The 26,163-nt window shown below is 41.8% G+C and overlaps 1 protein-coding gene across 1 annotated transcript; it reads left to right on the forward strand.

Moving 5' to 3' along the window:
* On the forward strand, window positions 1–26,163 carry stox1 (storkhead box 1). The gene is given in 6 exon segments (XM_034203715.1): window positions 1–524; window positions 21,120–21,272; window positions 21,934–24,005; window positions 24,007–24,235; window positions 24,238–24,598; window positions 25,556–26,163. Coding segments are annotated over 6 exon segments (3,300 nt in total). The 5' UTR covers window positions 1–193; the 3' UTR covers window positions 25,710–26,163.

Here is a 26,163-nt window from a genome sequence, read left to right on the forward strand (position 1 = left end):
GCCGACAGACAGCAGCCGGACGACGTCCAGAGTCTGCGCTTCACTCGCTCCAGGATTCAGACGCGGACTGGAGGAATGCGTGGCAAAACACGGCGTTTATTTTGATTTTTCAGACAGGAGATCTCTCTCCTAACAAGTGCATTGAGATTTCTAGCATGAAAGCTCCGTCCTGGAGCCAGTAGAGGCGTTAGAAATGTCTCAGCAGCCGCGGTTTGTGCAGCTCTCCGCCGCTTCGATTGCCGTAGTCTTCGGCCCGGACGAGGAGAGTTTGGGCGCCGGAGGAGTGAAACTTAATGGCAACACTACCAGCGGCCAGGAGATTTTTGCGGACTTTAAGGCGCAGAATTTGCGTAGTTCATGGAATAAGAGACTCGTCAAAGCTGTAGCTGAAGTGTACTTTCAGGGATGGATGGAAAACTTGGTGCTTTTCATTCAGGGGAACGCCAACAACTTGGAGGTGCTGAGAGAAGCGTGGATGCGCAGAGCTCTGAGGTCACCAAAGGGATTTATCATCAAAGCTGTCGGTATGTAACATCAATCCTCTTTTCATAGCTTTTCATATCTAAAGTCAAAGAACTTACCAAATACAACCATGTATTACAGTGTGTAAGCCTACAATGCATCCACATGCAGACAAAGTTATCACAGGTGTGAGAGATGGCACAAACAACATTTGTTTACCACTGAGAGAAAAGTGTGAAAGCAATACACTTTCAACACTGGGATGCCAGAGGTTAAAACCCTTCCTCCTCCTCTGAAGAAGAATGAGTACTAAATTCTGTTCCATGTGTTTTAAAATCTTTTCATCTTAAAGTTGTTGGGAACAGAAGTTTATTTTATTATGTTCTCCATATCTTTAACTCTAGATTTAGACAATTATGACCACTATGTTGTCACTCAGTCATTTTTTTGTGCAGAGGCATATAACACCTGTTCAAAACAAAAATTGAAAATGTGATCACTTTGGTTTTTCACCTGATTTTTCTTCTTATGTGAAACACCTTAAAGAAAGTGCTATCATTTGAAAAAAGAATACCTTTTTTTGCTATGATCATTTAAATGTTATCTCAAACTAACACTACAAGTGTTTGTTGCCTCAGACATAATGTTCCTTGAATCTCTGTTCCCATGTATAAGGTCTGGTGCATTATAGGACTACATCACCAATCAGCCTCCCATTGTTGTCGACACATTGATATGTTTACCCTAGCTTGTAAACAAAGCTCTGTATACCATGTAATTACCTTTTAATTACTCTCCTTCTCTGGCTCTGTTCTGATGTTTTAAAGCAGGATATATGTGCACGGAAACCGAATGGAAACCTTTATGTAGCTCACTATAGCATGATCTCATTGGCTGTAAATGCCCGACAGCACCGGCTGCTCGATAAAATGACAACCCTCTGTAAGGGTTTACACCTAATGACAGTATTCTTAAGAGATGCACCAGGTTATTCACATGTTTTGCCACTTCAGAAGGAAGATGCTGAACTCTAGGTGGTTGCAAATTGACACCTGCGGGAACTGTTTTTATGTTTTTGCCACAAAGCACCCCTTCCACTCCAAAAGGCACATCCCATGCAATTTGGAAGCGGCAGGATAGTAGTTTTAGGGGCAGGTTTCCAATTGTTGAGCTGCAGCAGGTCCCTTTTGGTTGTTGATAGTGATTTAGCAACACAAACATTGGCTTTGAGTCCCCATCTGCTCCAGCTGTGTGTCCTCTGTTTCAGGTTCTTTCCCATAATGTGTTTTTAGTCTGGATGCCGCCGTCTACCTGCTAACTTTGTATCAATCCATCAGCCAGGGCAAATTGAAAGGTGCACAGACAAGTAAAGGGAGGAATGTGATATGAAGGGGAGGACGAGACCACACAAGGGGAGTCCCGAGGGGGCGTGGAGCGACAGTGGAGGGGGGAGGTGGAGGCTGACATGCCATCCTGCTGAGAGACAGTTTCACAAACAAACACTGAAAGCCAAAGGTGACGTTGAGCTCTATTGCTATGCGCTGCGTCAGCACAAAGGTGCACACAGACACCATGAGCTCACAATCGAATGTGAGGCCTGTGCTGAAACCTCTACAGACTCCTCATGTTTGAGCTTCACACCAGACACTTGTAAGCAAACACGTCTCTGTGTGGATTTGTCACCTCCTTCTCCTCCTTAAAAAATCCTTCACCTCGCACCGCAGCAATTTGTATGGTAATCAGTGCTGGCAGACTGTCAAGAGTCCTGTTTACGGCCTCCTCACTGAGAATGGGTCAGCAGTGAATCACCCAGCGACTGGCTGCAGACCACCGCCGCTCCTCTGTTACCCAGGATTAATGTCCCCCCCATTTCATGGCCAGCGAGGGACTGTGAAAGTCAGACTCCTAGATTGATATCAGGCATGGACTTAAAGGCCTTGACATTGTCCTCATATAAATATGCCAGTTAGAAAACAGAAACGTTATTAGTTATGTGCTACAGTGAATACCAAACAGCCATATTTCCTTTCTCAGGTCAGAGCAAGGTTGAGACGTGACTTTACTGACGTGAGGAGGTAAAAGGGAAGTAAAGGTTAGAAGATGTTTGGCTGAAATAGACCAGATGTGGTTTAAGTTATTAATCAAATAGATGTAAAACAAAGCTTTTGGGGCACATAAGCTTTGATTAATTTGTGCTACTTCCTTATTGGTCCTGTCTGGTTATCAGTGCTAATCGCCTGAAGGAAGACAGATCGTTCTGTGTTTTTTTTTTTAGGGGAGAATACGCAGAAAGAGAGGTGTGTGGGAGGGTTGATGGAGGAAGGAGCTCGTGGTGGGGTTAGTCCGAGGTAAACAGGCAGGGTGAGGAGTTAGTATGAACAGGCTGCGTTGTGAGAATGGGCCCCCCTGGCACTGGGGTTGACCTCTCCTCTTAACTCATGAACGTGGTTCTCATTCCTCACTTTAAATTATCTCCTCAGCCATTTTCTTCCTTTTCAGCTGTTGTTTACAGAAAAATACTGAAATTCCATCGCAGACTCATTTAATTTACGATCATTATTGACAGTACTGTATGTTTACATTTACACTGTAACCTGAATACTCTGAATAATCCTGTTTGAGTTCAAATCTTTCCTTAATTAGCATATGGTAACCTGCAGGAAACACAAAATATGAAAAGGAGAACTAGAGAAAATTATGTGTTGGTGTTTTTTCACCATCATTAGTGGTCCAGTTGTTTACTCATGGACACAATACATTATATCTACCTCACAAAATACTTGTTTACCACATGTAGTGAGTGAAAACACCAACTTGAATCATGCTATGGTGATCTACCTGCCACATAAATACAAAAGGATTGAAGAGTAATCTACTTCAGCTTTATTGTATCAAGATGGTTTACGCGTTGCAATAATCTTTGTTCTGCCTTAAAATAATAGTTTTGCATTGTGGGAAATGTGCTTATTCACTTTCTTACTGAGAGTTAGATAAAGCGATTTATGAGTCTGAGGGTTCACTTTAGAGCCAGAGCTGGGATCATAAGCTAGCTAAGCGTAAGGACTGGGAACAGGAGGAAATTGATGGCTTTGTCCAGATTAAACTCACAAGATAAAACTAGCTACATAGAACGTAGAGACTTGAGAGTCGTATCAATCTTATTATCTAACTTTTACGAGGATAAGGGTAACTCTTAAAGTGTCAAACTATTCCTTTATTCAGATTGGTAATTCATTAATATTGTGTCTGAAGATGCAGTAATTATCTTGGCAGTGGGCTTTTATAAAATCCTAAATTCCTCGAACTAATTTCACAAAAATCCAGGCTTTTCGTGTTGAAACCAGAGGCTTCATTATGACTGTAAGCTCGTTCTGCATTATTCAGAGTCCTACTATTGTCCCTGCAGCAGGATGAGCGTAGATCCCAGAGCTGAAACATTTATAAGTAGTCAGCCAGTGGTGTAATGACATATCGTGTAACCTCACTACATAGAGCTCCTGCCATCTTTGAACGTGGATGTGAACGAGTCCTCACTTTGGCCATGGAAAACACTTTTCTAGCCGTTGCAGGACATACTGTAGGTCCCCCCCTGTGTATTATTTGGAGAACTAAGGCACTTTTCAGCCAAGTTTCCTTTATAAATGGTATATTTCATTTAACTTGCCATACCATGAAGGGGTGAAGCATTCCTTAAATGCTTCATTTACTCTTGAGATCATTTCCTGAGTGTGTCGGCTGAGAAAGCCTCGTTTCTGCTCTTTACTTTTCACTTGAAAGTGTTGTATTTTCACACAGCGTGGTGTCTCCTTTCATGAGGGTATTTTGTCAGAGTCTCAACGCGCTTCACTAATGGTCATAACTCTTCCAGATGTGCGCTTATTAATCATGACACCCCCTCACCAGCTTTAAATGGCCCACCCTGTCCTAACTAAGCAGCGCAGGTCAAAGGTTGCAACCTTCCTGCTAACAAGCTGCTGCAGGTCAGCTGGCTTCAGAGAGCAACACACATCAATACATTCTCCAGGTGTTCCACACTCTGGCTTCTGTTAGTCCAAACCTTATTTCTGTTTTCATCAATGGATTATATACTGGATGTTATTCAACTCATTACTAAGTATACTAAGGAACTTTCATTGTTTCGTTTTGTCAAATCCAAAACCAGAATGATTAATCCATTCATTACTTTGACTTAACTACTTTGATTGTTTATTCATTACTTTTAGCTAACTATTTCAACCTGTTTATTCATTAACTGGGTTAGTACAACGTTTGGAAAGAGCTTAGTTTTAACAGTTTGTTTCCCAAGGATTGGGAATATACCTGGAATAATGTCTTTGAAAGATGCTTTATGCTAATTTGTTTGAACTTCTCTACTCACTTGCCAACAGTTCTCATGAACTATTGTACTGTAGCTTTTAAACTAAGGATTAACATCACACCAAATATAGTCCTAATTAACTAAAACATACTGTATCTTCTAATCAAGTCCCAATTTCTTCGTTTTTTAAAGCCTTTTATCTACACTGACATTGCGGCATTAATCAGAAACATGATATACATGCTGCTGTTTCTCAACATTTAACAAAAAGTCCGTATTATGTGAGGGGTTGGAAGATCCTCAATCGGCTATAACTCAACAGAATCGAGGTTTTTATTATTGTTGGTTGGTAGATCAAAGAACATCCAATTCATTCATTTAGACGAAATAAACAATTGACTGGATAAATGAAATTGTTAAAGGTCCCATGTCATGGCCATTTCTACTGATCATAATTCCATTGTTGAGTTCTACTAGAATAGATTTACATTGTGCAATTTTCCAAACTCACATTGGTTTCTCACAGCATCTCTGTATAGTATGTGTATTCACTGAATGTCACTCTCTGTCCTAAACGGCTTGTTGGAGCTCCTGCCCCCCCCCCCCTCCCTGTGAGCCCACTGTGCTCTGATTGGTCAGCTCGCCCACTCTGTTCTGATGAGTCTACCACTATGGTCTGCCACCGTTACAGAGGAACATCAGTGATTATTTATGTGTTACAATGGCGTTAGCAACCAAACAATGACACCAGTAAGGACAAACAGATGAGAATGCTGCGTGGGGTCTGGGTGCGGACAGTGCGAGCTGGGTTCATTTCCTGCTTGCTGCGTGGGGTCTGCGAGACAGCGAGACATCGCGAATGGACGCGGGAAGGGGGGGGATGCTGAGGGGGTCCATTTGGGTATGGGCACGTCACCATACCCAGGAAGAAAACAATGGAAAAAGATAAATCTCCAACGAGGCGTTCTGGGGCAGCATAGACAGGTATTTTCTGTGTTAGAGTTTTACTCGCTACAGGGTGTACTTTGAAGGTTTGTGACTCTGCAGACCGTTTACATGCATAAAAAGCTACATAACACACAAGGGGACGGGTAATAACCGGAAAAGCATGACATGGGACCTTTAAAGGGCAAGAAAAGCAGCCGCTGTGACTTGTGAAGCTTTTTTGAACTTTTAGATTGTTTTCCAAATTGCATTGTTGGTGTAAGTTAATTATGCTGCAGTTTAATACCAGCATCAGTCCTATTGTCTTTGACTATGCCAGAGCCAAGGATATATGTCTGCATCTAGAATGTCTTTCTGTTTCCTGTGCTTGTAAAAGATGGTTCAGTAAGCGGGTCAGATATAAGGAAACCTTGACCTCTATTCTCAGGCGTGACCCTCGGACATGCCTTCACATGTGAGAGACTTTCCGTGTTGCGTGCCTGCCTCTCAGCACATCATTTGTTTGCGACATCCTTTCCCATTGAGCAGGAAGCTAACCCCTGGTGCAAATCAGGCATGTCGGCCTCTTTATCGACCCACATTTGGGCTGTACAGTAGAGTTGGATGGAGCGGTGCCAACAACAACAGTCTAGGAGTTTCCTCTTTATTCCTCAGCTTACACAAACTGTCAGCGGCCGCTTGGGTTTCCCTCATGGGATTTATCTTCATTCACTCTCTGGTCAGACAAATGGGTCACCACAGAATTGAGGCTCTATTGCATTAAGTTTGGTATTGCTATTACTCTTCAGTTTCCTGACAGGATGTTTTCTTTGCCTTATTTAGCATTGATAAATGTAATGGTATGCTAACATAGGTTCTGTGATAGAAAAGTGCTGTGTTATTGTATTTCTGGAGTAAAATACACTTTCAAGGATCTGGGTGCTGACTATGTATCAGGATATTAAGAAGCTATGTATCATATGGCAGACACTGGACAGGAGCGCTGCTCTTAATGCTGGGATAACAAACACAGGAATCTGCTTTACTTCGAGCTTGGTTAAGAGGAAATGGGTTTCATCTGCAACCAATGACTGCCATCACTCTTGATTAAGGGGTGTGGACCTGCTGGAGAAACTCTTAGATTGTGTGTATATGTTTTGGTGGTGGGGTGTCAGTTGAGTGAAAAAATACTTCAATCTTTGAATAAGATGAAACTTGAGATACTCAAGACTTTAGCTCTACTGGTAAGTTTGAGAGGGATCTGTCAGAGCAGAATTTACCTTTTATCATCACTGAAACCATGCAAAAACCAAGCTAGGAGTTTAAATAGTGAACAAAACAGGGCCTTACATTTCTACCTTTGGCTACACCGACTGTTACATCAACAAAAAAGGATTCGAAACACGTTCATTTTCATACCTCCACGGTCGCGGCAAGCAGTGGTGGGAGGCATTATGCTTTAGGATCGTCTGTCCATCCTTTTGTATGCGTGCTGTCCATCGAGTGTCTGTCTGTCCCGTCTCAGGAACATCTTGTGGTCATTTATTCAGTCTGGTATTAACTTCCACTTGGACTCAAGTATTAACTGATTAGACTTTAGGGGTCAAAGGTCAATGCCACTGAGACATCGCAAAGCACAATTTTGGCCAAAACTGAAGAATGAATATGCCTTTTATTACAATATTTCACAATGTCAAATGTAATGATAAAATGATGAAATGAGGATGTTCTCTTTCACTGTACAGTGACTGGTTGTCGAGGACTAAGACTATTGTTAGTAAACGATCAGCAAACATTAGGTATTGAAATGCAATATTGCTTTTTTTCAGTGTTTGCAGGAATACTGAATTGCATTTATGATTAAGCATTTTTCATGCAGAAAATTACTTTGGAAGTAAACCAGTCAAAAGGGTCATCAGCCAGAGCCCAGGCTTTTTTAAATCAAATTAAATTGCTTGTACTGGATCTTTTATCTTAATTTCCTGTGATCTACCACATCATTTAAAGTTATTTAAGTTTTGTTTTTGTTTTTCCTTTTTCTTCTTTACGACAACATTCCCCTTTTGGACTCATTATTTGATCAAATTCAGGCTGTAGTATAATTACCATTAATGCTACGGTGAAATTAGTTCAAAGTCTTTCAGTATGCTCCTTTTAAGGTTGTTTAATTCTCCGTTATCATCTGTAGCAAGTTAAGATATTTTGCTAAGACAGTCTGAAGTAATCAGTGATAACTAATCAAGATAACAATAACCCGCAATTATGAGTTTTTTAAGAGGCAACAAAAAGTTCAGGCAGAATATCAGGAGAACCAAGAACATCTGAGTGTGTATAAAAAATGGTAAAACTTGACTAACAACACAAATATCTGAATCTGACTCATTTCTATGGACCTTCGAGAAAAGGACTGTTGAAAAAGTAACCCTGGTACGTCATGTAGAGTTTTTTATAGAGGCACTAAAAGTCAGAATATCACAACCTCTGTGGAAATACTTTTGACCATTTGTTTTGAATCTTTCTTCAAGTCCCACATCACTGATCTCTGGGATATCCAGAACGTCTGGTATTAAGATGAAAATTAGAGATGTCCCAATCCGATCACGTGATCGGGGATCAGAGCCGATCACGTGATTTTCAAAAGATCGGAATCGGGAGAAAAAAATCGGGGATCGGGAATTTTTTTTTAATTATTATTTGTTTTTAATAAAATATTTGTATTATTTTATTTAATGTTACAAAACAAAAATGACCATGTTCACGTCTTAAAGTCATCCTGGTTTAAAATTACACAACATCATGTATGTGTTGCTTCTTTTGGGCTTGTTTTCATAGACCTGAGACCTGTACTACGAAGCAGGATTTTCGCTTAGCCGACTAACTTCAGGGAAAACTCCAGCTTTCCAGTCCTACGACGCTGGTTCTCTTTTTAGCGGGCTAGATCTCCATAGTAATTTATGCTGTGCGGCTAACCTGGGGGGTATACTACGAATCTAGTTCAACCTATCCTGGATATGTTTTGAGTTATCCGGTTGACTTAATCCAAAACAAAGCCGCTCTCGCTAAACTGTCCTACAACGCTGGCTATCAACTCGTTCGCTCAAGCCAGCCGTGTTAGGTGCGCGTTCACATAAAAGGGGTGGTATCTGGAGCATTCGACCAATCACAAACATGAAGAAGCGTACTGACAGCGCAGCGTCATACTTCCTGAATGAAAAGTCAACTATAATATATTAGACATATGAAGAAGTTAAACTTTAAACATCCATGACTTAAACACTTTATCCAGGATAAAAGCCACATAGCTGCACCTGCAAGGTGAATACAGCTGGTAAAAGAAAAAGTGTTTGAATGCGTACATTAACAGGTTTATGATATCACTGCCCCGTCCAAGACACGAGTGGATCTGACTTTAATTACATTTCACTCGAGTGTTTCGTCAACTTAATGTGTTGCTTAAAATAATACTTATGCATACAGTATGTGACACTGTGAGTGTTGCACAGCCAGATACGGCTCAGCTGACTCAGATAAGGAAATATATGATACATTATGATGTGATATGATGTGATATGAATGATAATGAGACACATCGACGTCTGCACTCACAGTGCCGCTGACTGTAGGCTACGTAATGTTACTTTGATCCGGTTACTTATGTTGTGGCAGATATTTAATTAAGCTTTCTTAACATAGCCTAATAGTATAATAGTTATAATAGTCAGATTGCTCTGAAGATGGGAGGTGATGTTCTATTCATTTTCACGTTCACACAGTCGGTGATTTTGGCCGGCTGTCTTTCCTGCAACGGCAGTTTAAACTGTATTTCCTCTGCACACTGAGCTCTGATTGGTCAGCAGGCGTGGTGCTTTCGCTGAGTTGATCTCTTATCCTGGAACCTATCCTGCTTCGGAGCACAGACTAGGTTCCAGGATAAGTCACCATGGAGATCTAGCCCACTAAAAAGTGAACCAGCTTCGTAGTACCGGAAATCCCAGAAGTTATCTTGCTAAACGAAAATCCTGCTTCGTAGTATACCCCCCTGCTCCGGAGCAGGTTAGGTTGCAGGCTAAGAGATCAACTCAGTGAAAGCACCACCTGCTGACCAATCAGAGCTCAGTGTGCGGAGTTTAAAGCGATCAAGTCATATTACTAGAGATGTCCCGATCTGATCACGTGATCGGGGATCGGAGCCGATCACGTGATTTTCAAAAGATCGGAATCGGGAGAAAAAAATCGGGGATCGCGATTTCTTTTATAAAATATTTTTATTATTTTATTTAATGTTACAAAACAAAAATGACCATGTTCACGTCTTAAAGTCATCCTGAGGCCTTAGTTTTGGTTTAAAATTACACAACATCATGTGTTGCTTTTTTTGGGCTTGTTTTCAGACCTGGTTGCTTATTTCTCTCAAATCTGGCAACAGAGTGGGCGCAGTGTCTAATAGTAGCAGTAAGCTAACGAGAGGCTACGTTCAGCTGGTGACTCGGGAGTCGGGACGGAGAAAATGTCAGGAGTTTGGAAGTATTATAAAATTGAAAGCGAAGGCAGTGTAACAGCCAGATGCAATGTTTGCAAGGCGGAGGTTCTGCGTGGTGGAAAGAACAGAGCTACGTTCAACACGACCAATCTAACACGCCACCTGAGAAACAAACACTAACAACAACACGACGAGTACACAGCGGCCACTCAGGTAACGGCACTGAAACAACCAACACTTTCAGAGACTTTTAAAAGGAAAGAGAAACTGCCCCAGAACAGTGAAAAGGCCAAAAAAAATAACAGCCAAGATATCTGAATTCATCGCGTTGGATGACCAGCCGTTATCTGTTACCTTTTTTTCTCTTAATGCATTGCATAAAGATCGGATCGGGAAAAATCGGTGTCGGCAGATTGTCAAAATCAAATGATCGGAATCGGATCGGGGGCAAAAAAAGGTGATCGGGACATCCCTACATATTACAGGAGAAAGGAAATACAGAAAAACTGCCGTTGCAGGAAAGACGGCCGGCAAAAATCACCGACTGTGTGAACGTGAACATTAATAGAATATCACCTCCCATCTTCAGAGCAATCTGACTATTATAACATTAGCGTTAAGAAAGCTTACTTAAATATCTGCCACAACATAAGTACACTGAGTGCAGACGTCGATGTGTCCCATTATCATTCATATCACATCATATCACATCATAATGTATCATGTATCTCCTTATCTGAGTCAGCTTCTTGAGCCGTATCTGGCCGTGCAACACTTACAGTGTCACATACTGTATGCAGAAGTGCAACTATGTGGCTTTTATCCTGGATAAAGTGTTTAAGTCATGGATGTTTAAAGTTTAACTACTTCATATTTGACTAGTATTAAAGTTCACTTTTCATTCAGGAATTATGACGCTGCGCTGTCAGTGCGCTTCTCCATGTTTGTGATTGGTCGAATGCTCCAAATACCACCCCTTTCATGTGAACGCACACCTAACCAGATAGGACACGGCTGGCTTGAGCGATCCACTTGATAACCAGCGTCGTAGTACAGTTTAGCGACAGCGCGTATGTTTTGGATTAGGCCAACCGGCTAACTCAAACATATCCAGGTTAGGAAAATCCAGCTTCGTAGTACAGGCCTCTGGTTGCTTATTTCTCTCAAATCTGGCAACAGAGTGGGCAGGGCGCAGTGTCTAATAGTAGCAGTAAGCTAACAAGAGGCTACGTTCAGCTCGTGACTCGGGAGTCGGGACAGAAAAAATGTCAGGAGTTTGCTGGAAGTATTATAAAATTGAAAGCGAAGGCAGTGTAACAGCCAGATGCAATTTTGCAAGGCGGAGGTTCCGCATGGTGGAAAGAACAGAGCTACGTTCAACACGACCAATCTAATACGCCACCTGAGAAACAAACACTAACAACAACATGACGAGTACACAGCGGCCACTCAGGTAACGGCACTGAAACAACCAACACTTTCAGAGACTTTTAAAAGGAAAGAGAAACTGCCCCAGAACAGTGAAAAGGCCCAAAAAATAACAGCCAAGATAGCTGAATTCATCGCGTTGGATGACCAGCCGTTATCTGTTACCTTTTTTCTCTCTTAATGCATTGCATAAAGATCGGATCGGGAAAAATCGGTATCGGCAGATTGTCAAAATCAAATGATCGGAATCGGATCGGGACATCCCTAGATGAAATACAAGGTTCATTAGATCTGGGCTGGATTCGAGCGGAGATGAAGTGGTTACTCTGGAGATGTGAAAAATCTGGCCTGAGAGGACGCAGAGGACTTGGACATAGTTTCTATACAGAAATGTGAAAAACATGTACCATTAAAGAACATAGGAAAGGTACTTTGGTCCAAATTTTAATATCTTGGTCTTCCAAGCGTCTGGCAGAAACAGCCCTGGCAGACTTTGGACTAATGTTCATGAAAGCAGACGAGAGCCAGATATCTCAGGGTGTGGCCATTAGGTCTGAGAGGTATGAGGTAAAAAGATGGGAAAGTAAAGTGCCAGTGTCATGTTACACAGAGCACTTTGGGCTGTGCTATTAAATACAGGCCTGTCTACCTGCACATTGTCTTCTTTTAAACACCTGCTCAGGTGCATTTCCTACTCCACAAGAACATGACTTTAGGGTTTTTCTAACATTAGTAAAGCACTTTGTCATTTGTTTCTTGTGGCATGGGCTGCTATTCAAATTGTTCTTACTGTGAATCAGATGGTAAGAATATTATTTAATGGCTTTACAGCTACAGCCAAGATCTGCGGTGACCAACTATGTGAGCGTAAATGTTCCAAGTTCTGTGAATTTCAATTTCAGAAGCTTAGTCATAGCCTGTGTATGCCCTCCTGCCAACATATGTTAAATGTCAAAGGGTTGGTTTGGCAAAGTGATCCCCAAGGCTTGAGCTGGATTATAGACACCCTTATTATATTTCTGCTGCTGGTTCTTCTTTTTATTTGGCTTTGTATTGCATGCGGCAGGTCGCTGCCTCAGTATAGGTTTCTATAGTGACGGGAGTCAACACAAAGCCTGCCTGTGTTTCTCCTCATTTCTAAAAGTTTTAGCTCATGAATTCTCTTAAGTTTGACTTTTCTTCCTAACTGTTCACCTTTTAGATGTAAAATTCAGTGTTCATATCCAGTCAATATCTCTAGATGAAACTAGTAAACTGGAAGGGCAATCAGAGAGCACAGACTGAAGGCCAAAATGCCCATGCGGAAATGCATGTTTTATTGTTGAGAATCAATCAATAAAGCTGTAAAATGTTCAGACTTTGCGTTTCACTGGTTATTGGTGTGTTTTAAGTGGGACTGTGGCAGCAGTGTTGATGACATTGACAAGAAAAGCAGATGTTTGCTGCAAGCACTTTGATCAAATGGGCCATACAGTGTTTCTCCAAGTGCTTTCGGAGTGGACGCACAGGAAGGGCCAGTGTTGTTAGACTGGGCGAGGTTTGGTTTTGGGGACATTTGGCCTGTGATGGCTCTCTGAAGGGATCTTTTCACTCAATTTATTGGGCCATTTAACTGCAACGCCCACGTCTGTGTGTTGTATGGGAGTGAAAGACACACACTCGTAAAGCACTTTTAAAAAGTGTGATGCGTTGCACATACGCACATAAGAAGGGGAGGGTGGGTTCACGAAGGCCTGCTAGACCAAGAAACCCAAAACAAAGGGAAGTGGTGGTGGGACTGGGAGGAAGTCATGACATAAATTACTGTTGGCATCTATTCCCATTACACTAAATCTGAGTGTATGAATGTTTGACATTGTCTCACCAGAGACTTAACTGGAAACTCACTGAAGCGTGTTCTTCTCAAGGTCTCAGGCGATGGGAGACAGGAGGGGGATTTTCAGTTTGGGCAGGCCTCAAGTTCATGTTGAATGCCTTGCAGTGTGTCCTTAATGAGGGAGAGAGAAGATTAGCCTGTTTGCTCACTGGGGCCTCAAGATTATACGATAGGATGATAAGATATGTGTCTGAGAGAGTGGGCTTCCAGAGAGGACATGGAGCGAAGGGTTTTCGCAACAAGCCTGATGTTTCAGTTAGATTTTTACCAGAGATAGCATGAAGGGGAAAGGTCAAAGACGAGATTCAGTCACAAGTTGTGCTATCGTCTGCCTTACTTTGGTTTCTGGTCTTTCATCAAGGCGAGAATATAGATTAAATCCTTTCTGAAAATCAGTAGGTGCATGGATTGATCTTCGTACTGAGAGCAGCAGGGTGGGTGCAGCTATTTGGTCTACAGTACGCGCTGCATTGTATGGCATGTGAGTGTTTTCTCACAAGAGTCTGGAGGTAATGTAATCACGTATGAAATGAGACTCATGTGGCCAGCTAAAGACACAGCCATGTGAATACATGTGTCATTGATCAGTGTCAGCAGCCAAAAAGATCTCATTGGGGATAGAAGACAGAAGGTCTCAGTCAATGCTCTGCACAATCACTTGTATCCCCCAGGCGTGAGAAGTTATTCTCACATGGAAAGTACATGACATGGGAAGAAATACATGTTTTAATTCTGCATGGAGCAGAAAGCATGGTGTGAGGTTTGTCACTTTTTTCATGTTATGGTCATTATCATTATCAAGTCTTTTTGATTCATTCTGATAGTGAGAGAGAGACAGGCAGAGGAATTACCTGGTGAGGTACAAAGGTGCCCAGCAATGATCTCTTGTAATAAAACGTAGAATACACAACATTTAAAGTATGCATTATGATAGTGGTTCTCAATGTGGAGGTCATTGGATGATTTCATGGGATATTCAAAACAATATTTATTGAGTTAAGGTTGGCAGAGGTTTTGTCTTACAATTCATAATTATAATTTCATGTCTCACACTCACTGTTGTCTATTTGTGTTTTTCACTTAACCTCTTCTTCTGCTGCATGGACAATAGTTTGTAGGAACTGTTTCTTGTGTTTATTTGTGATGTTTCAAAAACACTGGATCATCTCTTAAGCCCCACGGACCCGGTTCCGGGGCCGAAATCGCGTCATTTGCAGGAAACAACGTCTAAGGAACCTTAATATTTAATAAACTATGAATATTTTGATATCCATATAACGGGAAAAAACTCATTTAACTGATCTTTTTCATTTTTTTCTCCAAAAAACACACAATGCTAACAGTGAGCCTCTGAATTAGCCGCGAGCGAAAAATGCTAACCTATTACTGCACCGAAAATCACTCCTAGCTCCCTTATTACTTATCCTAGCTGCACATCCAACACATCGTTTATGATCGTAAAGACACAGAATCTAACGGTGCCCACCTCAACACTGAAAGATACAAACTCGCGACGTTATCAACAAAAACGTACATCAAAACATGTGGCGCTAGGTAGCCTACAACGCTAACATGGCTTACCATGGTTTTGTCTGGTCAAAACTGGTCTTCAATGGCATTAAAACGATAACAACGATGCTGTAGTTAATCCATAGGTTAATATCCAATGTGTCTGTGTCCCCTTTGAAATGTTCTGATAATCTATAAGCAATAAAACTGCAATTCCGTTTTAAAATATCAGAGCAGGCCATTCCTACGCTCTGTAGCAAGATTGAATGCTCAAATACACCACCTTGTTTTAACATGAGTGTGTGCGGGACAATTTCCTTTCGATTCTATTGGCCCTAACGGTCGGAAAGAGATGTCACATGTCAAAATCGAAGAAGGGGGGCCAGAGATAAGGAAAATCCACCCAAATGGCCCCAGAAGAGGTTTTTTTTGCTAAATCTGTCTAAAAAGGTCAAATATCACTTGTTTTGCATCAATCTTGATACAGGGTACTTATTATATGTTGTACTTTGGATTCCTAAAACGTTTAGTCTACTAACCCATCATCCAAGCTTAGTTTTCACTATAAGTACAAAATATATTTTGGGCGGACACTATAATTTACAGTTTTTTACCATGTTCAATCTGAATTTTCTTTAAAATAAAAAACATCTATATTGATTCTGATTCTACATCCAACTCACAGGTTTATTATTACTTTGAGAAAAAAGATTATTAATTTAACCCTTTTAGAAGGGAAGATATGGTCATTTGTTCTGGGAATGTCATTTTCGAGCCTGAAACCTGAAAAACAGGCTTTTTAACGGGGACTGTCGTATAGTTTGGGGGGGCACATTTATAAAGAAATAAGATAAAAGCGCTTATTCTCCTGGACTCACTATTACGGCTCACTTTGACATGTAAAATGTGTGGAATTTCCCCTAAACTACATTAAACTGCTTCTCCTTTGAACTGAAGGCTCGTCTCCTGTTTGGGTCCCGAGCTTCCCTCCCTTTTCGTTGTGGCACAGGGTTCGGTTGCCATGGCATCCAGCAGGGTATTCATGCAGTGTATGACAATGAGTGTAATGTCGGTGGCCCGGTCTAAGATTACAGGAACACAGAGGCCTGTTCCCCCCGGAGAGAAGATGGTTACAACCATGAACCCCCCCGAAGGTCACGCCTGCTAATGTTAGACTCAATATACAATAATCCCCTGACTATATTACACCATCTTTTTCCCACAAACAATCTGCTGTAGGTGTATTTTTTTCCTTCTGTCTCATCTACATTGTCAGCCTCACTTTTCTGTTGAATTTTTCAGTACAGCTTGAAGAAATCATGTGAGCAGGTGTTCAGGATATTCTACTTTAAACCGGGACATAGTCAGAGAGCATGACAAAGACATCTGGGAACTCAATTTGAGGAGGCGGTGATTTCAGATAACTTTATTGATTTCTTGTGATTCAAACATTAGTTATCTGGCTCCCCCTCCGGCCTATCCCTGCTGACCTTTTGACTGTTGTCTGTGGTTATAGGCGGTTGCTATGTGGACAGCCTGGCGGACATTCCTATAGGAAGTTGACAACAATGACTAGCTAAGTCAGCAGCAGTAATTCACTGCCCAGGGAGACTGCTATTGAGATATCCGCTCTGAGGTTTTGTCAGATTAGCGTCTTCTGTCATAGCCGAAAAAGGCAGATGGCTTTTTTTCTTTTTCTTTTAAATCCCACCATGTGCCATAGGATCAGTTATATAAAGAAAGACCCCTGTCTGTGAGCTTATGAGCCTTAAGTGAGCTCACTGTGACGATAATTGTTTTTTACTGACTTTGCTTGATTTAGTTCGTTCTGAGGAGACAACTCTGCAAGAAAGGCTTTACATTGAATAAATAACGTTTTTAAAACATTCTACTAATTTAACAACAGCGTAAGTAGCAGCTTGATTAAACAATTTACTGAGGAAAAAGCAGCTCAGATTATGCAGTTTTCAACACCAATACTCCAGTACTTTATTGGGTGGGTAAAAAAGTTTTCTGTGAAAATGTGGGCTACTTTTTTTCCATTTGGGGAGTTTTCACTAATGATAAGTTAGGCTTTATTCCAGTAAAACTGCCCCCTGTTTTTTCTCTTATTAGTATTATGGTGATTTTCTAAAGCATATCAGTATTGGCTTGACATGCAATACCTGATCATCAAAAACAAATGTAATTTCAATTTATCAGAAGTAGGATTTTTTCCTCTTCACATATTATCCAGTCTATTATTATGCTGGTTTGAGGCTATTTATTGGGATACTTTTCATAAATAAAATCTTGCAACACTGTCTTTGATGCTTCATGGTAGTAATAATCCATATGTGCACACCAGAGAAGTGGTACATGTGCTTGGTATGTGTGTGTTCTGTCATGCTTCAACATGGCAGATATTTGATTAGTTGTTTATTTGCCCTTCCTTGGACATAAGTGGTTCAAGTGTGAGGGTTGTAAATGTTTAGTTTACATCAAGTGTGAGCTTGGCAGTGTTTTCATTGAATGCCCTGGGGTTGATGGGAGAATCGGTCACATTCACAAACGCCACATGTTTGAGCTTTATTCCCACATTCATACACAAAGTGTTGTGGTCAGCACAGCTGGACATTTGGGGAAAATGTCCCAGTCAATAACAGAAAGAAGTCCTGACTGGCTATATAGTATATAGTAGGGATGTAACGATACCAAAAACTCACGGTATGATAATATCGCGATAACAAGTACACGGTACGGTATTTATCGCGATATTGAATAATAAAGGGAAGAAAAAAAATAGAATTTTTATTTTTCAAACAAAAAATGTTTTACTCGGAAAATGTTTCTTTATTACATAATAAATCTGATTTGTACATCATTTTAGTAGGATAGCAGTATTTTAAAGTGTCAAAAACAAAGTGACAGTAACAGACTGGAACAAGAAAACCAGTGTTTTTGTATAGTACTACCAAACAAAGTAGGCATTTTCTTTGTGCCACTGCATCTCACAAATAAACAAGGACATTTAATAATCAGACCCTGCAATAAAATAAATCAAGTTTCACTTTAGTTTTTCAAGTAACTCAACTCAAACTCACTAGTCACTCACTCAGCATCATCAGACAGGTTTTTAGGAATATGAGAATGTCCACATTTCCAGGTATTTATAAGCTGGGATGTTTGGGCATTTACAATATCACCTGCTCTGGAAAAAACTCTCTCGCTTGGTAGGCCTACTGATGTTGCTGGGACAGCAGTGGTCGCGTTAACCGAATATTTTATTTAACAATGACGGAAAAATCTGAAAGCAGTCTGTCATTTTGACAGATTAGAACAAACTTGGAACAGCGCCAACGTTTCCCCGCAGCGAGGCTCTGGTGTTATGCCGTGTTATGCATGCCCTCCAAAAGGAAATTATATAGTTTCCAAACCGTACTTTGCCGTACAGATCAATACATGTCTGGGAGGTTTTGCTTTACGCTGTGCGCTTTGCTTTACGCTGCGCGCTCCCGCGAGGTGCATGCACACACGGCATAACACCGCTCCGTGGGCTGGCAGTATATGGTCCGTTGTTATTGTGCATCCATGGGTAAAGAGAAACATGAACGTGCCGGGCGGCGCGGTCCCGTGGGTTAGATGCGCGTTCATAATGCCGAGGGAAATAACTCAGAATAACGTTATTAGCACATTTTTACAACTTGAGGACCGAATGTTTTTAATAAGGGCTATACAAACGTTCATACTGGGTAGTTTATTTAGTTTTAAAAAAATTATCCAACGAGTTACAGACCACTCTTTCCCCATGTAAGTCAATGGGGAAAAGTGTTTCCGGGCCCAGCAACCTAAAGGAAGTGTAGTACCGCCGTTTGACCAGCACGAATATTCTCATCAGACTCCGGCGCACTTCCTGGGGGCTTGGTTCAGACCCGACGGGTAATAAAGGATTATGACGGATATTGACGGGGGGGGCGCCAGCTAAAATCTTGCCTAGGGCAGCAAATTGGTCAGGGCCGGCCCTGTCTCCACCACTTCAAAAACAATACAGTTTTTGCCAAGAAGGTGAGGCTTATTGACAGGGCGAGATATAAATATACTGTTGTATGGTACATGTCAATGTCTCTAGGTGTGTACATGTAGCCCTGTAAATACGATGTCCTTTTGTGTTCTGTTGTTTTATGTTCATGTTGTAACCTACTTGCTGCCATGTTGGACAGGTCTCTCTTGAAAAAGAGATCGATGATCTCAATGGGACCCCTGGTTAAATAAAGGTTTAAAACAAAAAAAAGTGTTTACAAGTGTTTGTCAGTCTCACGACGGTATTGGGACGTTTATTTACCGCGATATTCGGTATATCGTTACATCCCTAGTATATAGCAATCATTAATTGCATGTATGGCATTTCTTACACTCGCATTGCATTGTGAGGGTACTGGAAATACTATATCAGATCTAGCAGGTAGATCACTGCACACATCTTGTGTCTTGTGTCAAGATTTACCCGCAAGTGCCCATTAAGGAGGTGTAGCTGATTAACTTAAACCAATGTTCCAGTCCTGTGCGTAAGGTTATGGTAATGCCCTTGTGTCTGCTCTTCGTATGAAGGGAGTTTGTGTTAACTCAGGCCAGATGCTAATCATTCATCAGCAGTGGGATCTGGTTTGTTTTGGTGCTCTCACTTAGCTCACTTGTCTTTAGTAGACATTACTCTTTGTGCTCTATATATATATATTTTTAAATAAGTCACAGTCAAAATGTGTGCAACTGTTTTAATCAAAATGAGCTTTGTAAAATAAATAACATTTTCATAAAGGCAAACCTTTCTCAGCTGGCCTTTTATATTATCCCTCAAGGGTTGGTAATGCTTTTCTTGGGGTTACTGCTCAAGGTATGCACAGCAACAAGCCCTCATTCACATTCTTATTCTAACCATAACCTCAATATCTAAGCTTAACCTAAACATAAATATTACAACTAAAACTTGCCACCTTAAAGTTTAATTTGACAACAAACATTTCTAATATTTTGCCTAAACACAATCTTCCAGATTGTGAAGAGAGTAACAGCATTTCTGCCAATTACCTGAGTGGGATCAGAGGTTTTGTATTGGCAATTGACAATGGTGCTATCTTTATTACCTTTTTGGAAATGTTCCTTTCTTCCTTTTACTAATTGAGTTTGAACAGAAGTCAGATATTACTTTTTAGTTGCCTCACATTGTGGTAAATAGGGAACTCAATTAAAAAAACAAGATATGCTTATTACCTGTGTTTTGTCTAAAACATAGATAAGAGACATTCATGTTTTCAATCATAACCAATTACTTAGACACAACCGTGTCAATGTCACGTTTAGTTTTGATGTCTGAGTCTTTGTGGCTCTAGTATCTTAACCCCTCCTCTCTCTCTCTCTTCAATTTGGCTTTACACAACATTTTTTTCCCTGAAGCAACTTAACCACTGCATGTTGCTTGAATTACGTTACTCAATGTGTTAATCCTGTGAAGCTCTGCGATTGTTTTTGAAACTAATAATACATCTTTAAAATGTCTGGTTGTCTTTAGAAGCAGCTTAGTTTTATGATTAAAACGCCTTGTGACTTCTGCCTAATAGGCTCCCACAGTCTGCTTGTCACACTGTCAGCCTGCTATTGTACAGATTCTTATGTGGGGTATACATTTAGAGAACAAGTTTTATCCTATTATTATAACTATGAGACACATGTTTTCTAAAACTGTCGGTGTTTTTTTCTTAGTCTCTCTCACTTTCGGATACATGTTTGTCTAAGGGCACCTCCTAGACATGTCGGGCCGTATGATATGGAGGGCAGGATATCTGATCTGCCCACCAGGCAGACCTGTGGTCATTTCTCTGGGGGTAATGGAATTTCGTGGTCTGTCCCAGTACTGATGGAATTTCAAAAGCAGTCAGGCATGGTTCATATAACTCACATAAATAGACCACATCGGTCATGATTTAGAAGGTGGTTAGGAAAGGAATGTCAACTTTAGCACTCTGAGTTGTTTTCACTGGCAGCACAAGTCGGAGAGAGACCTCTCTTACCCAGGTGTGTTTGTGTGTACTGCAGCAGGCCCACCTGTTTCACTCAATAATATGGTGGTGTGTGTGTTTGTGTTTCAGGTGATCTGTCCCCGGTGCAGATGTCCCCTGTCCCCCAGTCCCAGTTCATTCCCTTGGCCGAGGTGTTGTGCTCAGTCATCTCCGATATGAACTCCTCTCAAATCATCGTCAACCAGGAAGCACTTATCAATTACATGAGCAAAGCCCACCCAGGTAATCCATATGAACTGCTTTCTTGTTAAAGGGATGGTTTTAAATATTTGGTACATGTGTTTGAAGTGTATCCGTTCTTGTATCTTCGGTTAATAAGTAAATATGAAGCTTACGCCATCAGCCCGTGAGCTTAGGTTAGCAAAAAGACTGGAAACATTTGCCCTGTCTGAAAATGAACAAAATCCAACTACCAGCACCTCTTAATCTTAATTATTGTTACATCAAACACTTATCTTTTGTTTTTTTGTTTAATCTGCACAAAAAAACAAAGTGTAAAGATGACATTTTGCTGTTTTACAAGGGGAACTATTTATTTGGTCCTGCTGTAACCCCTGTTGTAATTTTCTCTGCAACATATTTGTTCTGTATTGTTTTAATTAGTGATTTTAGAGGTGCTTGTTGAATGGTTCTACCATATGACAGAGCTAAATGAGCTGTTTCCAGATTTTCACTCTTTATGCTAAGCTATGCTAATTGACTGTCAGCTTAGCTTTAGGTTCTTATTAACTGAGATGTGAGTGGTATCTATTTTCTCATCTTGTACTCAGTCAGAAAGCAATTTGTCAACCTTTTGCTTGAAGATATTGTATGCTTTCAAATCTTATTAATTTGCCCCCCCCTGCTTGTCCTTTTAACACTATTTTCTCTTTCTATGTCCCAGGGATAACCATCCCTACTCAGGACATCCTCTACAATGCTCTAGGAACTCTGATCAAAGAGCGCAAAATTTACCATACAGGCGAGGGCTACTTCATCGTCACGCCTCAGACCTATTTCATCACCAACACCATGGTCCGAGAGAAGAACTGGTGGACTTCTGGTTCAGCGGATGACCCTCCCTCTCCACCTCCCATTACGTACCTGTTGAGCAATGACGCCTGTATTGAGAACACTCAAACGCTGGCAGTGGCTCACTGCAAGTCTTGCAGTTGCTTCAGCCCTGTCCAAACACCCGCTAATATTGCCTCCACCGCTGTAACAGCTACTATCCCTCCCTCTACTGTCCCAGACCAACATTCAGTTTCTTTTTCAATCAGTGAATGTACAGGCAAGAGCTTAAAGTGGCCCAGACAATTAGATCACAAACCTACAGTGCAGCATCAGTCCACCTCCACAGCGGCAGATTGTCAGGCGAGTGAAATCAGCAAAACGACGGCCACAAGTAACGCCACTAGCCGCAAAGAAAAAGACACCAAGCCAGGGAGGAAGTTTGGTCTCAGTTTGTTTCGGAGGAATGGAGGTAAAAAAGAGAAACCAAAGAAGGAGTATGCATCGTTTTCAGCCCAGTTCCCTCCAGAGGAGTGGCCAGTAAGAGACGAGGAGGACCTAAATAACTTGCCCCGTGATCTGGAGCATGCAATCATCAAACGCATCAACCCTGAACTGACTGTGGACAACTTGACGCGCCACACGGTCCTAATGAAGAAGCTGGAGGAGAGGAGGGAGAGAGGGATAGAGAGGGTGTTGGACAGGGTTATTGATAAAGATGATAAGGGAGTAGATAAGGGAATGTCTACTGAGATCCTTGCCTTCTCAAAACCCAGGCATCATCACTCCTCTAAGTCCGGGAAAAGGTCTGCTCAGAAGGCCTCTCGCAGCAAGAGGAGGGCACATTCCTCCAGAGACAAGCAGAAGGAAAGAGAGAAGGAGCGGGCGAAGAGTAAGGCTCCCATGTGTACGGAAGATTATCTAGAGGGGGAGGATTTGATCCCTGCACGGCTCAGAAGGGAAATCCCTGTTGATGAACCAGATCAAGTGGAAGAAGGTGGAGCTGTTGAGGGGAAATCTCTTTATAAGAAGCGCATCGAAAACCCTTTCCAGGCTCATCCAATCAAGGAACCTGAGCCTATTATTCATGTAACCACAAACAAAGAGCCAAGGAGACGAGAGGTAAAAGAAAGCAAGGTTTCTGTACCAGGGAAGAAGGATCGCTCAAATCATCGCTCAAAATCGTGGGACCCACATCGAGCCAAAAAGATCACATTAGATGTAGAGCATGCAGTAACATCCCCAACGTCTAAGGACAGGTACAACGTTAATGCTGATCATGTGCTCCAAGCAGACATAAAACTCAACATTGAGCTGCCACTGCAGTACAGTTCAGTTTACCCACAGAGCAGTACGCTCCGGATAGAAGACAAGGTCCGACATCAGAGGGACGAAAACAGCAAGGAGAGCTGGGAGAGAGAAGGAACCAATTTACACGAGCCAGAATACAACTGTGCACCAGACCACAGCCAAACTAAAGATGACATCCTCTCTAACATCCAACAATACTCCAATACCAATGCCATTCCCCCTACTCATCCCTATGAGCCTGTTGTAAATCCCTCACATGACCCAACCCTGCTCTGGCCAAAGCCCTCTTTACAGCGGAAACACTCCCTCAGACTGTCCAACCCACAAAGGGAAGATGTTCAGAGGCCAGAGCTCTCTTCACATCAGCCGGCCTGTGAATCTACAACCACACTGGAACAACAGGAGATAAGAACCCTCACTATCAGTAATAGAGAGCAAAGGACCATGGGAGAAAGGCCAGAACTGATTGCTGACAGCGCAATAACAGACACTGATGGCTTTGCAGAAGACGACTTCAGACTCTACCAGAGAGCAGAGGAGGATGATGATGATGATGATGCCTGCAGCTCCTTGTGTCTGAATGAAGACGAGATTATTGACTCTGCAAATGTGTTCCCGACAGGTCTAGCTGACTACCAAGGCCATAAGGTGGTTGACCAGAACAATGAGTATGATTTTCAATACCAAAGACCCCATCGTCACTTTTATAATTCCAACTTTCACCAAACACAAGTTGACTCCAAACAAGATTCAAGGGAAAGCACATTTAAAGATTTATTTCCCCAAGCAACTCAGAGGAATTCTTCCCTCAACCCCACCAGATCTGAAGAGACCATCTGGAGGGTCCATCATCGCCATCAGAGGACTCGATCACCAGGGTCCCAAAGGGAATCTAGCCCCAGACTAGGTGCATCGGTCCAGGGGGAGAGACGACAGGAGGTCAACCTTGATTTGGATTGTCCCGAACAGCCTGAAGTTGCAGACAGTAGCATCTTTGACTACTGCCAGACCAGTGAGATAGAATCCGACAGCGAGACGGTCCGTAAGTCGGGTGATGAGGGCGATGGAGAATCTGCTGACTGGGCGGCTGAGGTGCAGGAGGACGATAATGATGAGACGGATGTTCCTCAGACCCGCAGAGCTGTTCAGAGTCAGCCCAGTGGAGCCAGAGGGGTGGAGATCGGGGAAGCGTTGGAAATTGGGGAGAACCAGAGCATCACGGGAGACAGTGGGATAGATTCTCCTCGGTGAGTTCCTCTCTTGTTCATATCAGCTGCAATAAGATGGTGTGATATCATGTTTGCATTTCATTGTGACCTACTTTGAGTCTGGGGGTATCTTTTCCAAGGCATTGAACTGACCGATAGGTATATGAAGAGAAAAAAGGATAAAAACCAGTAAGAAAATGCTCCTTACCCCTTAGCCCAGACACACTTGTTTTTCTAGTTTTCACAGCTTAGCCTAAAGACTTACCTCGCTAACAGCCCGTCCACACAGCGGCATTCGTTGAAGCTTGCCGGCGGGCGTGTCTGAAACTCGACCAACAACCAATCACATGAATCTCCCGCCCCTGACACACAAGCAGCGGTTTGATTGGCTAGAGCTTGTACTGGCATATGATTCAATTGGCTGACACTTCTGCCGAGGCTTCAAAAGTTGAACATTGCTCAACTTTTGCAGCGAGCCACGCCAGCAAAGCTCCGCTTCGCTTCCCACAATGCAGTTCGGCGAAAAGTGACGTCACCCCATTCAAAGTGAATGGTGAAGCTTTCAACGCACGCCGCTTTGTGGACGGGCCGTAACTGTGAGCCCACACCAGACTTTCCCACGGCATACTGGAGGAGCTTTAGTGACAGGCAAAATAAACACTGTACTGAGGTTAGTTAACCTCTGGGTTACATGTCTGTGGTTGGCCTTTCTCACAATTTGTGTTTTTTCCTTTAAAGTAAGCTGAACAAACACCTTGTGTCCAATTAGAGTGTGCAGTATTTGGACAGGAGGGAGTATTTTTTTATAATAGAGTGTAATTGCAGTAAGGCACTTAAAATTCGTATGTTATAAATCAAAGAGGAACTTCTCGACATTGAACTCACTGTGCACCCCGGTGTGTGGGTGGACAGATGGGGGGCATGAACACGTTAACTTGTTCAAATGGTATATTTATAGAAAATCTCAACCTCATGCCTTTCTTTTCCCCCCTGCAGGACCCGTGTCAGTTTGTCCTCCAGCAACACTGTCATTCTGGAGGGTCTGAAGAGAAGAGGCTTTTTACAAAACTTGGAGAAACTCCATTCCAAGAGCAGCGCCATTCGCCCGCAGAGCTCACTGCTGCAGCTGACTCCTGTCATGAACGTATAGCAGACCTGAGTCCTCTGTCGTAGTTTTGTGTGGGAGCTGATGGATTTCTTGGCTCAGTATGAAAAGGCCTAAACCAAGCTTGACTCTCCAGTTCTATGCAGCTGCTTGGTCAGAAAACATTTCCAAAAAGGAAGGTTTGTACTTTGTTGCCTACCTTCACATATAAATACCTTCTAAAACAGGGCTCTGTGTACAAATGTAAGTATATATATTTCTTTTTGTAAATAATTTTAAAGGTAATATGCTATGATTTATTCATTTACAAACTACCTTGTGTATGTTCGGTTAATTTTATGGTTTATGATAGCCTTTTCTTGTGATACAAATGTACAGTTTCCATTCTCTACATGCTTAATTGGTTAAAATGTCTATAACAGAAATAGCATTTTCTAGCATTTACTTATTTCTTTTATCATGTAGCAAGTTACTACAAATAAAAATGTATGTCAACCAA

This window comes from Gymnodraco acuticeps, unplaced genomic scaffold, assembly GCF_902827175.1.
Source record: "Gymnodraco acuticeps unplaced genomic scaffold, fGymAcu1.1, whole genome shotgun sequence".
Lineage (NCBI taxonomy): Eukaryota > Metazoa > Chordata > Actinopteri > Perciformes > Bathydraconidae > Gymnodraco > Gymnodraco acuticeps.